At 42.4% G+C, this 17,849-nt stretch overlaps 1 protein-coding gene across 1 annotated transcript in view; it reads left to right on the top strand.

Annotated features, from left to right (window-relative positions):
• Positions 1–3,510: 3,510 nt before the first annotated feature.
• STYXL2 (serine/threonine/tyrosine interacting like 2) overlaps positions 3,511–17,849 on the top strand; it is a 30,931-nt gene continuing 16,592 nt past the window's right edge. The window contains exons 1-2 of the mRNA XM_055323808.1: positions 3,511–3,610; positions 4,288–4,412. Of these exons, the coding sequence (XP_055179783.1) occupies positions 4,303–4,412 (110 nt within the window). The 5' untranslated portion in view covers positions 3,511–3,610; positions 4,288–4,302. The remainder of the gene's footprint in view (positions 3,611–4,287; positions 4,413–17,849) is intronic.

The raw sequence follows: 17,849 nt of genomic DNA, 5'->3' as shown, positions 1-17,849 counted from the left end.
ACGCATTTAGACTTTATGCTATGCTCACATGTGTAGCCACCACCTGTCACCATACAATACTATTAGAATACCATTAACTAGAATTCTCTATGTTGTGCCTTTTATTCTTGTGACTTATTCTGTAACTGGAAGATGGTATCTCCTACTCCCCTTCACCTATTTTTCCCCCCTTCCCTCTGGCAACCATCAGTTTGTTCTCTGTATTTATGGGCCTGTTTCTGCTTCTTTGTTTGTTTATTCATTTGTTTTAGATTCCACATGTAAGTGAAATCATATGGTATTTATCTTTGTCTGATTTATTTCACTTAGTATAATGTTCTCTAGGTCCATCCACACTGTTGGAAATGACAGGATCTCATTCTTTTTTATGGAGGAGTAATATTCTTCATATACTCCGAGACTCAGATCCCTGGTTGTAAAATAGAGATGTGTAATACTCATATCCCCATCTTGTGGACATTTCGGTTGCTTCCGTATCTTGACTTCTGTAAGAGATGCTCCAATAAATATAGGAGTGTATATATCTTTTCCAATTAGTGTTTTCATTTTCTTTGGGTGTATATTCAGTAGTGGAATTACTGGGTCATATGGTATTTCTATTTTTAATTTTTTGAGGAGCCTCCATACTTTTCTACAGTGGCTGCACCAACAACACAAGAGGGTTCTTTTTTCTCCGCATCCTTGCCAACACTTGTAATTTGTTGTCTTTTTAAAATTGTTATTATTTTATCCATGCTGGCATGTGTAAAATGATATCTCATTTGGGTTTTGATTTGCATTTTCCTGATAATGAGTGATATTGAGCATCTTTTCATATGTCTGTAGGCCATCCATAAGTATTTTTTAGGAAAATGATATTCAGGTCCTCTTTGCATTTTTAAATCAGGTTATTTGGTTTTTTTGATATTGAGTTATATAAGTTCTTTATATAATTTGGATATTAACTCCTCATAGGATATATCCTTTGTGAATACCTTCTCCCAATCAGTAAGTTGTCCTTTCATTTTGTTGATTTTTTTTCACTGTGCAAAAAAAGCTTTTTATTTTGGTGTAGTCCCAATAGTTTATTTTTGCTTTTGTTTCCCTTGCCTTAGGAGACATATCTAGAAAAATGTTGCTGTGGCTGATGTTAAAGAAATTACTGTCTGTGTTTATTTCTAGGAGTTTTATTGTTTCATGTCTCACATTTAGGTCCATTTGGAGTTTATTTTTGTGTATGGTATAAGAAAGTGGTCCAGTTTCACTCTTTTGCATGTAGCTCTCCAGTTTTCCCAGCAACCCTTTATTAAAGGGACTGTCTTTTCCCCCATGGAACTGTCCTGGTTTTAAAACAGGAAGTTCCTTGGCCCTGGAATGTCTTAGTCCCAAGCAAAGTTGGAATGGTTGGTCACCCTACTTAAAGGGTGGTGGTACTGTGGGGAACATAACCTGAAACATGGTATAGGAAATGAAATTGGGGCAGGGGCAGGGCCTCACTTTAGTTGAGCAGTCAGAACAAGATGGAGAGATGAGTATTACTCATCTCTATTTTACAAACAGGGATCTGAGTCTCAGAGAAGTGAAATGACTTCTCAAAGGTCACATGGCTAGTAAGTAGTTTTCTAATTTCCAGTTTACCATTGCAGCGACTTGATGTCATACGCTATAGGTAACTCAGGGTATATAGAAGGCAGGGGCTATGTCTTTCTCCTGAGTGGCTCCCTCATTATCTGTTGCCTCTCGTAGGTGTGTTGGCTCTCCAACTTTTCCTCCCTCACTTCCTTGCCACCCTCTCATTCTCTGTGCTGGTGTCCTGTCATCTTGAGCTTTACCCTGACTGATGCAGCCCTTTAGTCCTTCCCTGACCCTTACCGCCTCTTCTCACCTCTCTCTCAAGCCATTTTTCATCTTTATGGATCCTTGAAGTGTGTGGGCATGAAATGAACCCCCATTCTCAGTTGTGGTCATTCTTTGGCAGTCAATTAATGGGTCCCTATTTTGACCGCAGATTGGAGGTTTGGCGACTGGTCCATGGTGGCGTCATATGCATCCTCTGAGATGTGTTCCTTGGTCACTCTTCCCAAAGGAGCCCCCCACTCCAGCCCTGCCAAGTCTCTGCCACACAACCTGTTTGCTTTTTTTCCAGCTCTAACCACTGACATCCCCAAACTTTGTCCATGCTATCCCCTCTGGCATTCCTTCCCCCATCACACCTGCTGTTATAATCCAACTTGTTTTTTAAAGGCCAATGCATGTATCATTACTTTTTCTATGAAGGCTTTCCTGACTTCTTCAGGGCTCTTCCCTTCTTTGAACTCACACAGTTCTGCATCTCTCTCAGGATACTAACAACATTCTGCCTTATGCTTGAGTTATTTTTGACCTGTGTCTCATTTCTCCTAATAAACTGTGAGCTCATTCATTTATTCAGCCAATTTTTGATGATACTATGTGCAGGGCATTGTTCCACTTAGCTAAGAGGAAGGACTGTTTTGAGCATGTAATTATGTATCTTACTAACTTTGGTCAAGTATAGTGCCTGACACATAGTGGGTAATTTGTGAACGGGTAGATAAATGAATGGATAGATGGATGGATGAAGGCATAATTATAGAATGTGTGGGATGCTTTGGTTTGCTTTGGTCATGGGAATGGCAAGAGGTGATAAAGTGGGATAGAGTGGGTTATGTGCTCATTTGAAGTTAATGAAGTTCGTGGATTTTTTTTTTAAGAGAGTGTGGTGGAGGGAGGGGCAGAGGGCAAAACAGAGAGAAAAAGAGAGAGAAAATCTTAAGCAGGCTCCGCACCCAATGCGGGGCTGGATCTCACAACTCTGAGATCATAACCTGAGCCGAAATGAAGAATTGGATGCTTAACCAACCGAGCCACCTACACACCCTGAAGCTCATGGAATTTTTATACCTTCGATCCTTGCCACTTGACCATTACCGTGAGTGTGAGTGTGGCGGTGACTGTGAAGGTGAGTACAACTGTCTGCTTTACTATCCACAGTCATTGCTGTTCAAAGAAATGTAAGCCTGGTCACAGCCATGACTATATCCTTTAGTAGCACCATAGTGCTCTCCTGGCGTCTATCAGAGACCCCTGCCCATTCTACATATCAGGTATTTTTTCCCAGCACCCTCTAGACTGACATGGGGCTGAGATATAGTTTGTTTCATTCTTCTAGATTTTTGGTATCAGATCATCTTCTGGAAAGACTTTGAATAGGTAGCCTCAGGCAGGAGAGTATAGAGAGCAAGCCCCCCAAAACCCTTTTCTTTAGGTCTCTCCGTCAATGGAATGTGACCTCCTAACTTTGCTCCTTGGTAGTATCCAGCGTCCAGAGAATCTGCCAGGAGGGAAAGAGTTAAGTGGGGCCTGCTTTCAGGTCTGGGTCCTGAGACTGCATTCCTTCCTCCTAGAGATCTGCCAGGCTGTGGGGCCAGAGGCTAAATTTAGAAGGTAGCTAAGATTTCCTGTTAACAGCTGTCCTGCCCCTCAGAGAAGAAGCACTGAAGAGAGGAGAGAGGTTGTTCCCTCTCACTAGTCAGAACTTTTGGCCATTTTATCTGGGTCCCTGAGCCCTTGGGTGACTGTCCTTTGGTGTGGAGGTACAGGCAAGCCAGTGGTGAGTGTGCTTTTCCCTTCAATTTGTCCTGTGAATCCAAGACTTATAAGTAGAAGGGCGGGCTGCCTCGAGTGTCAGGGCCCAGCCATGTGTGGGACCAGCTCCTGAGGGATTTCATGTTCTTTAATAGGCTGTGGGATGGTGCCTGAGTCAAAGGTAATGACTCCTGTGGCCTTGGTTAAAGATACTGAAGAAGGCCAGCTGCTGCACCTCCCCCCAACAGAAGGAAAGGTGTATTCCTGTGTGCAGGTGGGGTGTGTGCTTATATATGTGTCCCCACGTGTGCATATGTGTGTGTACACCTAGGAGTTTCAAAAAAGACCTTTCTGATCTAGGGAATTCAGTGCTTTCCAACTAGTTTAGCTATATTAATGTAAACCCAGGACCCCAGTCCCCTCTCTGCTTCCTTACTGGAATCTGAGGAAGGAGCCAAGTTTTCATTTCTTAAATAATGTGACTCTAAGGTAGACAGTTTATATGGCTGAGGTGTGTGTCTTGGCATCCTGGTTAACAGTAGCTGGTCCAAGTTAGACTGGGTTTTTCCCCCGTGGTTCCTTTCCCCACCAAAGTAGTAGCATGTGGTGACCTTCCCCCCTGACATCACTAATATACCCCTTCTCCCCACAAAACCTCCAGAAGCTAATTTCCTAACCACCTTTCTCATGCCAAACTTACAGGGACTGCAGGCTGTCATGGCGACCAGTGGGGACCCAGAGGAGGAGCAGGTAGTCCCAAGTGAAGAGGATGAAGCCAATGTGAGGGCCGTGCAGGCCCAGTACCTCCGGAGCCCCTCCCCCAGCCAGTAAGTGTATACTTGTTGTGCTCCCTACCCCTGCAGCCACAGCAGGAGTGGGCTGGGGAGCAGGATGAGATATGGGCCCCAGGGAGCCTACAGTCACCATATTAAGTTCATTCATTTAACAAATATATTGATTATTTTTTATGTGTCATACTTGCTGGAAGAGGCAAATAAGCAGACAGACTACATTGTGATGTGGCATTGTAAGTGCTAGAATCAGTATGCCTCAGGTCTAGTGCAGGGTGGGCCAGGGAAAGTTGGACTTGGATGGGTCCATAGGAAGCTTCCTGGAGGAAGTGATGCTGGACCAGAACCTAGGAATCTGATAGGCCTACCTGGAGAGTGATGCTTGACTCACTAGGATTGAGGCTGAATATGAGGATGCTAGACCACAGACTGCATGGGAGGCATCAGGACAGGAAGAGGCATAAGATCAGGCCCTGGTACTAAGATAATTCTGCATCTGTGATCAAGCTGTGTCTTTCAAACTGAGATACGCGCAAACCTTAAGGTAACTGACAATGTGCCCGGGGGGTCGATCAACACGGTGTGTCTTCCTGGAAAGTCCTCTTTATTATATGACACATAATTTAAATTTTTTCTTTACATAACGTTATTGAGGGTGTATTATGAGGTAGATTGGAAAATTTGCATGAAATTGTAAGAAAAACCATGAGACATCAAAGAAATGTTTACTTGCCTGCTGAAGCAATAGGGATGTGTGCCTATCTATTTTCTTCTGCCATAAATCAAAGTAGAGGACATGACTTCTAATATTAGTTCTGTCACCAAATTTATGTGAAGAATCCCTTTAATTCTTGAGCCTATGTCTCCTTATGTATAAAAAAAAAAAAAGGAAGGAAGGAAAGACCCAACTAAGATAACTTAAGATAACTTTACTTCAAAATATCTATGATTTCTGTTTGACTTCACTTTTCTGAAGTCCTTCTGGGGTCTTGCTGGCTCTTGCTTCTCAGAGCTTGAAAGGCTTCCCCAATGGAATGAAATTCATCACTCATTGGCCAGGACACTTTGTCCAAATGTTGGAGATTTTTCCTTTAAAATTCAGCATTATGTTCCCACTCAGAAAACCTATCAGGATAGAGTTTCTAAAATGGATCCCTCCCCTCTCTACACTACCAGGCAAGGCAGAGATAGTTTTGTGTGTGATCGAGGTAGGTGATGGATGGCTTTGTGTAGTAGTTAGCGTAATGCTAGCTGCTTTAGCAAATGGGTATTTTTTTCTCACTCAAATAAATGCCAAAACAGGTATCTGAGCAGTAATCCAGGAACTGAGGCTCCTTCTGTCCTGTAGATCTTCCATTTTAAGGCAGGCTGCTAAAGTTACTGTGCTCATCAGCATCAAGACAAAATGGGAAGAGAATAAAGAATCTCTCGGGAGGTTTTTATGGGCCAGGCCTGAAAATGGCTATTTGTCTTCTGCTCATTTTCCATTGGCTAGAACTCAGCAAAGCCATGCTTTCTTATAAGGGAGGGTGGGAAATGAGGTCCATGAGTCCAGGAAAGAGGAAATGGGTTTGCTAATACATAGCAGTCTCAGCCACAGTATTCCTCTGTGGACAGTTAATATTCATGCTACCTTTTTCCCCCCACTCATGAAACTCCCAAGGGAGACAATCCCAAAAGCAGTTTACCAACTGCTACATGCAGTTCAAAGGCTAGGTTCTCTGTATGTAAACTAACTAGAATTTAAATTAAAACTTGAAAGAGGGACGCCTGGGTGGCTTAGCAGTTGAGAGTCTGCCTTCAGCTCAGGGTGTGAACACAGAGTCCCAGGATCGAGTCCCACATTGGGCTCCCCTCAAGGATCCTGCTTCTCCTTCTGCCTGTATCTCTGCCTCTGTCTCTCTGTGCCTCTCATGAATAAATAAATCAAATCTTAAAAAAAAAAAAAAAAAAAGGAAACTTGAAAGAAAAAAAAAAAAGCTAGGTTCTCTGGAGGGTATGCATCCTCTTGTCCAGGTCAGAGTGCAGCACCTGGTTGTTTGCAAAACAAGCTCCCATTTGATAAAAGGAGGAGTGGGAGGCATAGCAGTCATCAGCCCATATAATTAATGAGCATGTTTGCCTGAGAGGCGGGAAGATCTCCTAGATTTAACCTTGATTTGACTCTCAGGGCTGCATTCCCTAGTGCTGTTCTCGGTGGCCTCTAGCTCCACCCTCTGGGCCTTTTTCCTTGTCTGTTATCCTCTAGAGCCACATCTGATCTGAGGTTAGAGAGTGTGTTTTCCTTAAAGGCTATATAGCTTTCATAGACTAGTCCTGATTATGGAAATTTGGGGGCCCGAGGGTTGTTTAAGGCTGAAAGCAGCCAAAGGCTTTTTAAGGACCCTGGATTCTTTGAAAATAGGATCCCTTCAAAAACTTAATAGGTTTCTCGATGAATACCTACCATTTGCTTCAACGTGGATGGAACTGGAGGGTATTATGCTGAGTGAAGAAAGTCAATTGGAGAAGGACAATCATTATATAGGTTCATTCATACGGGGAATATAAAAAATAGTGAAAGGGATTATAGGGGAAAGGAGATAAAATGAGTGGGAAAAATTAGAAAGGGTGACAAACCATGAGAGACTCCTAACTCTGGGAAACGAACAAGGGGTAGTGGAAGGGGAGGTGGGCGGGGGGATGGGGTGACTGGGTGACGGGCACTGAGGGGGGCACTTGATGGGAGGAGCACTGGGTGTTATACTATATGTTGGCAAATCGAACTCCAACAGAAAAATATACATTAAAAAAAAAAAACTTAATAGGTTTCTGATGGATATAGACCAGACAACCTCACGTGTCAGAAACCACACATGAAGTTCTTTCTTAGATACAATTTTTCTGTCTTGATTTCTTTCTTTGCCTCCTTGTCTGCATACTTTACTATCTAAGCTTAAGCTATTATCTGCAGAATGTATCTGAAACTTTAAATGCGAATGGGAAGTCCAGGAGGTGTGTTGTGCATTTATAGCATAATTGTTAGAAGTTCTACAACATAAAGTATAACTAACAAGCAAATGAGGGGAGGATGCAAAGCTAAAATATGATCAACCCAAAAGAAGGCAAGTAAGAAGAGAAAAAGAGTACAGAGGAAGCATAACAAATGATAAGAGAGGAGTAGGATGGTAGATTTAAACCCAAGTGTGGAAATAATTACTTTAAACCTAATAGAAATGAAATACTCCAATTTAAAGCATAATAAAATCATAATAAAAATACTCCAATTAAAAGTATTAAACTGGGATGTCTGGGTGGCTCAGTGGTTGAGTATCTGCCTTTGACGGAGGGTGTGATCCCAGGGTCCTGCTTTGGACTCACCAACAGGGAGCCTGCTTCTCCTTCAGCCTATGTGTCTGCTTCTTGCTCTGTATCTCTCATGAATAAATAAAATCTTAAAAAAATATTAAGCTAATACTCCAATTGTCAGAGTTAGTGTTTTTTAAAAAGCCTACATGCTGTTTACAAGAGACACACCTTAAGAAATAGAGATATATGAGGGGCACCAGACTGGCTCTGTCAGTGGAGTGGGCAGCTCCTGATCTTATGGTCATGAATTCCAGCCCCACACGGGGTATGGATCCTACTTCAAATTTTAAAAAAGAGAGAGATATACAAAGATTAACAAAGACTAGAAAACCTATACTACACTGTTCCAATTAAAGTTGCTCTTGTACCTTCAAAACCTAGTGGCATAAAACAACCACTGTTTCATGTTCACAATCAGGAACCTCACAAGGTACAGAAGTGTGGCACGTCTTTACTCCAAGATGTCTAGGGCCCCAGCTGGAAAGACTTTCGGCCCAGGAAGACTTAAGAAGAAGGATGACTCAACAACTGAGGGTTGGTAGCCTAGTGGCTTCTTCACAAGTATGACACTTCATTTCCAGCCCTTAGCCAGGCTGTTGGCTAGAGCACCTAACGTGATCTTTTCCTATGGGCTCTCCAGTTCGGGCTTTCTCATAGCCCAGTAGCCAAATGCCAAGGGTTAGCATCCAAGAGAACAAGGCAAACATGCACTGAGTTTCATGACCTAGCCTCAGGGGTCATGTACAGGACCCCAGAGGTTCAAAAGGAGGCAACATAAATTCTGCCAGCATTACAGGAGTACCAGCGTCACACTGAAGAGAAGCAAGATGGGAAATAGCAGGGCCGTTTTGGAGAAATACAAACTGCCACAATCACAGACACTGATTAAAGGTATTTGTTGATTTCAGACAAGGAAGAATTTAAGACGGGCATTACTAGAGACCAAGAAGGATGTTTCACAGTGATCAAAGGTGTGGTTCACCAGGAAGATGTAATCATTTAAAATTTCTATGATCTGGGGCACGTGGGTGGCTCAGTCAGTTAAACCTCCAACCATTGATTTCAGCTCAGCAAGGAGTCCGCTTGAGATTCTCTCTCCCCCCTGCCTCTTCCCCCGACCCTGCTCACACTCTTTCTCTCCCTCTCTCTCTCAAATAATACATACATCTTTTCTAAACAAATAAATAAAATTTCTGGGATCTAATAATGTAGTCTTAAAATGTGCAAAGCAAAAAATTGACAGAACTAAAGAAAAAAATAAAATCCACAATCTTAGTCAAACATAAAATTTTTAAAAAACAATCTCAGCAACCGATGGTATGAGACAGACAAAAAATCATTAAGAATATAGGAAGGAAGAGCCTGGTGGCTCAGTCAGGTAAACATCTGACTCTTGATTTCCACTCAGTTCATGATCTCAGGGTCATGAGCGTGAGCCTTGCACGGGGCTCCATGCTCAGCAAGAAACCTGCTTCTCTCCCTTCTCTGCCCCTCCCTCCACATTCACACACACACAGTCTCTCTTTCTAAAATGAGTAAATATTTTTTAAAAAGAATATGAGAAGTTTGAGCAAAACAATAAGCAATGTCATCCTAGTTGGCACTTATAGAACATGTACCCAATAAGTGCAGGATACATATTCTTATCACATGCACATGGAACATTTATCAAAATAGATCATATCCTGGCCATACATGTATCAACAAATTTTTCATGCTTGAAGTCATATAAAATACATTCTTTGACTTTGGAAGATTGAAGCTAGAAATCAATAAAAGCATAAATATATAATCGAAATTCTGACTAAAACTACAACTCAATACTACTGCATATTCACTAGGCCATCTAAAATTAAAACCCAATGATAGCAACTATAAATGAGGTTGTAAAACAATCAGAACTCCATTCATAGCCGGGGAGAGTGTAAATTAGTACAACCGCTTGGAAAACTCTTTCATAGTAACTACTAAAGCCCAACATATGCCTGTCCTGTAACCCAGCAGGCTCATTCCTGATACATACTTAACAGAAATAAGTACATTTGTGCATCAGAAGAGAAGTCAAGGAATGTTTTATTAGCTAACAGTCATTAAGGGTATAAGATGTGTAAGCAAGTTGATAAACTGCCCAATTAATAGTAGGCTGGATAAATAAAGTTGGATATATATGTTTTTAAATGCTGCCCTAGGGAATAAACATGTTTAAGTGTGTATCACGTTGGTGTGATTGAGTTTCTCAGATTATTGGTTGGGAAAGGCAGTGAGCACTGGATGCGAAGGTGAGAAGTGGGTCACTCATTGCAAGGGGAGGTAGGAGACAGGGATGGCCAATTCTGGTGGTTTCACAGTTTCAAAAAAAGTTAGCTTGCCACATACAGGATAGAAGCAGTTGTTTGTAATCGAGCAGTTCCAGTGATACTCAATCTTTAGCCTATCCAGCTGCCAGTCTCACTCCTGGGAAAAATCAGGCTCAGCCTGAAAGCCCCACTTACATGTGGAATGGGCTGAGCTTTTGCATGGCCCCACATACAGAGCCAAATTTTCTTCTGCTGAATCCTCTTGGTTTTGATGCTCTTCTTGGTTTGTGTAGGCTCCTTAACAATTGGTTTTTGAAGCTGATCCCAAATTAGCTAGCCTCCTTCAGAGATTTTCAAGGGAGGCAAGCACACAGTGATACTTGGTGGGCTATCCCTTCCTGCAATAATCATCCTAAAACCTTCCCATAATAATCATCATAGTTAAACTTCAGGTATAAACTATTACAGCTGCACTGGCTTTTGAGTTATGATTCAGTCTGCACTACAGACCCAGGCCTAAACCACCACAGATGAATGAATCCATAGTATCTTTAAAAATGAAAAGGCAGGGATCCCTGGGTGGCGCAGTGGTTTAGCGCCTGCCTTTGGCCCAGGGCGTGATCCTGGAGACCTGGGATCGAATCACACTTCGGGCTCCCGGTGCATGGAGCCTGCTTCTGTCTCTGCCTCTCTCTCTGTGTGTGTGTGACTATCATAAATAAATAAAAATTTTTAAAAAATGAAAAGGCAATCCACAGTCTAGAAGAAAAATTCACAAATCACATATCTGATAAAGCGCTTGTACCCAGAAGATATGTTTTAAAACTCCTCAAAACCCAATAAAAAAGAAACAAACAACCAATTTTAAGAATGAACAAAAGATTTGAACAGATACTTCACCAGAGAAGGTATGTGGCTGGCAAATGAGCACATGAAAAGATCCAAAATGCTCAATTTTGAGAATGCAAATTAAAACTGCAGTGGGATACGATTACACACCAATAGAATACCTAAAGTTAAAAAGCCTGACCATACCAAATATCAGTGAGAATGTGGAGTACCTGAAACAAGCCCGCTACTGGTGGAAATGTAAAATGGTACAACCATTTTATAAACTTTTTTTAAGAAGTTGACCATACACCTGCTTAAATGTACACCTACACCTATATGATCTACTCATTCTACTCCTGGGTATTTACTCAAGAGAAATGAAAGCCTACATCCATACCAAGACTTGTACCTGAATGTTCAGAGCAACTTCATTTGCAATAGCTTAGACAAGCCAAACGTCCATCAACCAGTGGATGGATAAATACAGTGTACTGTAAAAAAAAAAAATACAGTGTACTGTGGTAAATTTATACCCCAGAATACTATTCAGCAGAAAAAAGGAATGAAGTATTGATTCATACAACAACACGGATGAATCTCTTATGCTAAATGAAAGCAATCAGACATAAAAGAGTACATACCATATGATTCAATTTATATTAAAAATCCAGGAAATGCAAATGACTCTCTATAGTGTTAGAAAGCAAATCAGTAGTTGCCTGGGGAGCCCAGGGCTGGGGGCGCGGAGAGGGGGGCTTACAATGGGGCACAAGGGAACTTCGGAGGAGCTAGGGAGGTTCACAGTCTTGATTGTGGTGATGGTTTCACAGGTATATACATATGTCAAATGTTAACCACTCTGTACACATTAAATATGTGATGTTTATATAATAATTATACCTCAAAAAGCTGTGCTGCTTTTGCTTTTTTTTTTTTTTTTTAAAGCTATGAGAGGGGAAATAAAAGTCTCTTCTAGGAGGCAGTGCGATACTATGGAAAGAACTTCAAGGGCAGCCTGGTGGCTCAGATGCTTAGTGCCACCTTTGGCCCAAGGGCGTGATCCTGGAGACCCAGGATCAAGTCCCATGTCAGGCTCCCTGCGTGGAGCCTGCTTCTCCCTCTGCCTGTGTCTCTGCCTCTCTCTCTCTCTCCCTCTCTGTGTCTCTCATGGATAAATAAGTAAATAAAATCTTAAAAAAAAAAACTTCAATAGGCCAAAATTGAAGTCAGCTCTGCTCTACCACTTACTAGCCATGAGAGCTTGTTCAAGTTATAAAATTGTAATAGTTTACTCAGTGGTAGAAATTAAACCATATAATATATGCTGTTTATAATATATAAGATATGTAACATATATTATTATAACATGTATATAACAGGTGTAAACATGTATCATACTAGGTATTGAAATATGGTGATTCTCTTTCCTGTTCCTTCCAGTGAAAGATATCTGACAGTAACTCATGATGTCAAGAAATTTTTATTTAACCAGAGACCTACATGTTCTAGTTAAATAAAATACCATGTTTCTCTCATTCTGCTCTAAGCAAATACTGTATTCTGAGCAACTGATCATCACCATTGCTGTTGGTCTCCAGCCAGCACAGTCCCTCCTGTACTTAATTTGTGCTTGAAATTCCATCCTTCTTGTTTTATCTCTGTAGTTAAAGGCTTGAGCCTTTTTAAAATTAAATATACAGAGTCAGCAGATACCCCACCCAACTGGTTTCCTAAGGCTACTCTACCAAATTACCACAAACTGAGTTGCCTAAAAACAGCATATATTCTCCCATAGGGGTGCCTGGGTGGTTCAGTGGGTGAGCGTCTGTCTTCGGCTCAGGTTACGATCCTGGGGTCCTGGAATCCAATACTGCATCAAGCTCCCTGCTCAGTGGGGAGCATGCTACTCCCTCTGCCTATGTCTCTGCCTCTCTGTGTCTCTCATAAATAAATAAATAAATAAATAAATAAATAAATAAATAAATAATAAAATCTTTAAAACAACAACAAAAGACATATTCTCCCATAGTTTTAGAGGCCAGAAGTCTGAAATCGAGGTGTTGGCAGCACCACCCTCCCTCTGAAGGCTCTAGGAGGACTTCCTGGCCTCTCCAGCTTCTGGCGGCTCCAACAGTTTCTTGGCTGTGGCTCTGTCCCTCCAACCTCTGCCTTCATCTTCTTCCATCTTCTCTTTCTCTGCCCTTTTTAAGGACATTTGCCATCGGTCTTAGGGCCCATCCTAGTCCACAATGATCTCATCTCAAGATCCTTTACCGAATTATATCTACTGTCATCCTTTTTCCAAATAAAATTACATTCACAGGTTCTGGGAGACCTACCTTTTTGGGATACCACCATTCAACTTACTACAGCCCTAGATCCAGCCCTGGGGAGACATAACTGGACTCTGCTGTGCAACCAGGATAGGGCCTTGCAAAGTCTACCCTGTGCTGTAGACTAGAAGCCACGGCTGATCAATCAGAACTAGCTGCGGGATGAAGTTGGCAGGGCGTCTTAACATCTCCAACCTCACCAGTAAATCGCCTCCTGGGGTGAATAAAGAATCTGAGAAAGAGGGAGAGGCAGTGGATAAAGGCGTCAGATCTTCATTTTTGTCTGGCTTAGGCACTGACCTCAAATGCCTTAAATTCAAACCCATGTCTGTGAAGCGTTCTTTCTGGAAGAAAGCCTTTGGCAAGAGATTATTCCATCTCCCCATGAGACTAATTTCCCTAGGTAATTTATGAGTTAACACTAAAATTTAAAACCTCCTGTCCAGGGGGGCAAGTTGGCGGGGCTTTGCCTGTCTCTGTGATCTCCATCAGACCTTGCCAGTCATCCAGACGAGCACAGGCTAAGAAATCAGTGTGCTTGTGCGGTGAACCGAGGACGCTACAGCCCCCCAAGCCCTCCCATGCTGCAGGGGCTCCGGAGCCCCCCTCTGCCTCTCCTCTTCCTCTTCAGCAATCACCAGTTTTCTCTTCCTTTCCAAATGAAGGACCAGACTCCTTTATCCTTCTCTTGCTCTGATTTGGAGAATGTTTTTTCTGTTTTGCCTTGATTTCTTTCCAAATTAAAGTTCATTTCTGGATTTGGCTTTTCAGATCTGGAATTCTTAAGCCTTTGAAGTTTCTAGAACTCCTTGGTCATCTGCTCAGGCTGCCTGTCGTGAAGGCATCTTCCCCTCCACCTTCAGCCAAGTTCCTTTACAGTGAGGTCTCTGTGGCCGGTAGGGGCAGGTGGGACAGGCGATCGGGGCGTGGAGTGTCCTTGGGAACTGGCTATTTCTAGCTACCCTTTCTCTTTTGTATTTCTTTTTCCGTGAAGACTTTTCCGGCTTCCACAAGGCCTGCCAGAAGCAGCTTGCTATAAATCAATTTGCTTTTGTTTACTGACTTCTCTCTTTCTTTGGAACCTGAACTTTGCCCATGTGGTCACTTTCTCTGAAGTGAATGAACACTTAGAAGAAACTCAGAGATCTGTTCCTTTTTTGCAAAAGCCAAATCAAGATAGACACCCCCTCCTGGGCCTCTGCCTCTATTTCATTTCCAAGGGACTCCTTGAAATGAAGTGATCAGCTGGCAGGGGGGGGTCTGGGTTGAAGGACTTCTGTGCCTTGACAGCATGGCAATTGGTTTAAAGCAGTGGCTTTTAAACTTCAGTGACAGTAATCCACGGTAGGATGTGCCACTTACTTCTCAACTCAGAACATACATTCAGGTCTGTATAAATAAAAAAGTAGATTTCACAAGATTATACTTACCTTAAAATGGATAGTACTGTGTACTCTTTTTCTCTCTTTCTCTCTCCCTCCTTCCTTCTCCAGATGCTGGGCAGGACCCATTGAATTGATTTTATGATACACTAACGGGCCACAGTCCGCAATTTTGTAAAACATGGGTTTAAAGAAAACGGCACCAGTCTCCCGCTCTTGGTTAGGAAGTCCATCAAACTCTGCTTTATTGTTTCTGTTTCAAATCACCCTCAAGGCTTTTTAGCTGCTGCTTGGTGATCCTGTGATGAGGTGTGTATCGATCCTAGATTCTCTCCTTCCCTGCCTGTCTTTTTGAGCAGCCAGCCCTTGCCGCTTTCCAATCAGGGTCTGGGTGTCATTTCATTCTGTCTCAGGTCTGCGGGGGGTAGGCATGGACATGGTCATAAATCAAAACCTCTAGGGCCACTGTCTCACTGACCTTGCAAATATAAACAGGGACAATTGTTCAGGTTTCGCTCTCCTTCCTCCTTTCTTTCCCTGCAGTCCTGCTTCTCCCTGGAAAACAAAGGAACCGCTCCTTGATGCCTAAACTTTGTTCTCCACTTGGGTCCTTTTGGGTCCCACCCCCACATCTGACATGGTAAACTGCCTCTGGGGCAAAACAATTTAGGACTGTTAGGTTTACATTTCCTTTTCTTTTAGCAGTTGACTCATAGTTTACACCCTATACTCAACACTACATAATGCTGAGCTCACTTTACTATTGTTCACATGGTTGCATCAGCAGCTAGGAAGAGACACATTGTGGGGCTGGGGAGAGAATCTGTTCTTCACACCCCTCTTTTCTCAATCACAAAATCTCCAACTTCTGAAAAGTGTACTGGGTAGAGTCTTCAAGGGTGTCCTATTCACTGACTCATTAGAAGAAGTTCAGTCTTGGGTGCCTGGGTGACTAAGTGGTGAGCATCTGCCTTTGGCTCAGGTTGTGATCCTGGGATTCTGGGCTCCTGCTTCTCCCTCTACCTGTGTCTCTGCCTCTCTGTATCTCTCATGAATAAATAAATAAAATCTTTTAAAAAAGAAGAAAAGAAGAAGGAGAAAAAGTTCAATCTTGACAACCCCTAAGAAGAAGGATATTTCTCCATCATTTCTATTTTCAAATTTTAATTTCAAATTCTCCCCTATCAAACTCACAGCCTCAGAGATTAGGTATATTTAGGACAGATTCTCAGGTCCCTGTATTTGTCATGTGAGACCAAATCCACACCATCTGAAATCAGTGTTGTTTAGGGAAAATGTCATGATAATGGGCTTGTCAATGGCTCCAGGAAGGAATCCAGGTGGCACGGCCAGGCGAGTTCCTCCCAAACCTTTCTTCACACCTGACAGGTGAGGGCTCCTTCTCTGCCCCTTTCCAGTTCATGCCCATTGTTGGGAATACTGATTATGGATGTGAGAAGGCTGCCTCCAAGTACACAGCTGTGGAAGCCTAAGAGAAACAGAAAACCTACCCGTGGGAGAAATGAGACTGTGCCAGGAGAAAGCCCTTCTCATCCCTACGTAGTGATTCTCTGCTATTTACCTGGTCAGAGTTTTGCTTTGGTTTCCACCCCAACCTCATTTTACATAATATTGACCCTTAATAAACAAAATGATTATTTTACAAATAATAGTATAAATAATAAATAATGGTATAAATAATTGTTTTTTAATGAAGGAATAAACCCCCTTAATAAATATTGTTTATTTATAAGGATATCACTCATATGTATATAAAATTTGAGGTTCTGACTTTAGTTTTATGGAATGTTGCTATTTTAATACTGAGACCGCCCTGAAACCTGGACCCAAACGTCCACAGGGTCTGGTGTGGTGGCGGGGCTTGCTCTCATATTGGTGTTACTTTGTTGTTACTTCCCAACTGCAACAATTCCAGGTCATTCAATGATATTTATTAGGTTCTACGTTCACTATTAGGGAGAAGATGCCTTAGCATTTTCTCAAATCTCACTTCTTAGCCCTTAGAATAACACAGCTCCTGTTATCTGTTGCTGCTTAGCAAATTTACCCCAAAACATAATGACTTAAGACAATGATTTTATTTTGCTCCCCTTTTGGTGGGCTAGGAATTTGGACAGAAGCCTACTGGGCATCTTGTCTGTGTAGTGTCGGCTGTGGTGGCTTGACAGGTGGAGGAGTAAGTGACTCATCCATGTGGCTGGAAGCTCTGCATGAACTGCTGACCATTGGCTTTTTCAGCTTGGTGGTCTTCTCACATGACAGCTCAGGGCTTCCAAAGAGAGCCAGGAAGGAGAAGCTGCCTTTAAGACTGGGGCCAGACAATGCCATAGTGTCACTTCTACCATATTCTGTTGGTAAAAGCAGTCACAGAGACCACCCAGATTCAAAGGAGGTGTGAGGAGTGTCACAGATCCGGGCCACCTTTAATCCACCCTAGGAAAAAATTGCAAATTGTCAACATTGGCCTCCAAGATCGTATGCAATGTGGCCTCACAAGGGCAGAGAATGAGCATGAACAGAACATAGTTAGAACCTTGGTTTTCCTTCTGAGCTTGCTACTGGTATCCCAGTAAAATGTTGAGCAAGTAGCAAATACTTGATAAGTGCCTGTTGCTAATTGTTGAAACTGCTACATCACCATAAATATGGTACTATACTGAGGACTAGTTCAGTCTGTGAATCAGAAAATCCCTTCTACGCATTTAGTCTGTGCCAGACATTGTATTAGGTGCTGGGAACACAGTCATCAAAGTACCATTCATGGTGCCTGCCTCATAGAGGGTATGATTTAGTAAAGGAAAAAGGGATTTATCAAATGATTTCATAAATAAAAGTAAAATTGCACCTGATAGCAGCACCATAAAGGAAAGGTACTTCGTGCAATGAGAGAGGTAGAGACCAGAGGAGTGATGATCGGACTAAGATGTGCAAGATAGGTAAGGTGGGAAGCACTGAGCATGTAGGCAGTGGAAATGGGCTTCTGGAAAGTCCCAGGGCAAAAGGAAGCTTGGTGAGTATGGAAAGCCAAGATTAGTGTCCTAGAGAGGAGTGATCCAGAGGGAAGCCAGTGTGAGCTGAGGCTGGAGAGGAGAAAGCAGCCAGAGATGGCAGGGCCCTGAAGACTATTGGGTTTGCTCCTCAAGGTGATATGTGGACACCTTGCCCAATACCCAGCAAATCCCATGCATTCTTCCATCTGTCTGTCTGTTCGTCCCTCTACCCATCTGTCTGCCCACCATCCATTCGGTCTATTCTTAGTTG

This window comes from Nyctereutes procyonoides, unplaced genomic scaffold, assembly GCF_905146905.1.
Source record: "Nyctereutes procyonoides isolate TBG_1078 unplaced genomic scaffold, NYPRO_anot_genome, whole genome shotgun sequence".
In the NCBI taxonomy this organism is placed as follows: domain Eukaryota; kingdom Metazoa; phylum Chordata; class Mammalia; order Carnivora; family Canidae; genus Nyctereutes; species Nyctereutes procyonoides.
The sequence above is the reverse complement of the archived record's forward strand: the minus strand, read 5'-3'. Positions and strand labels throughout refer to the sequence as shown.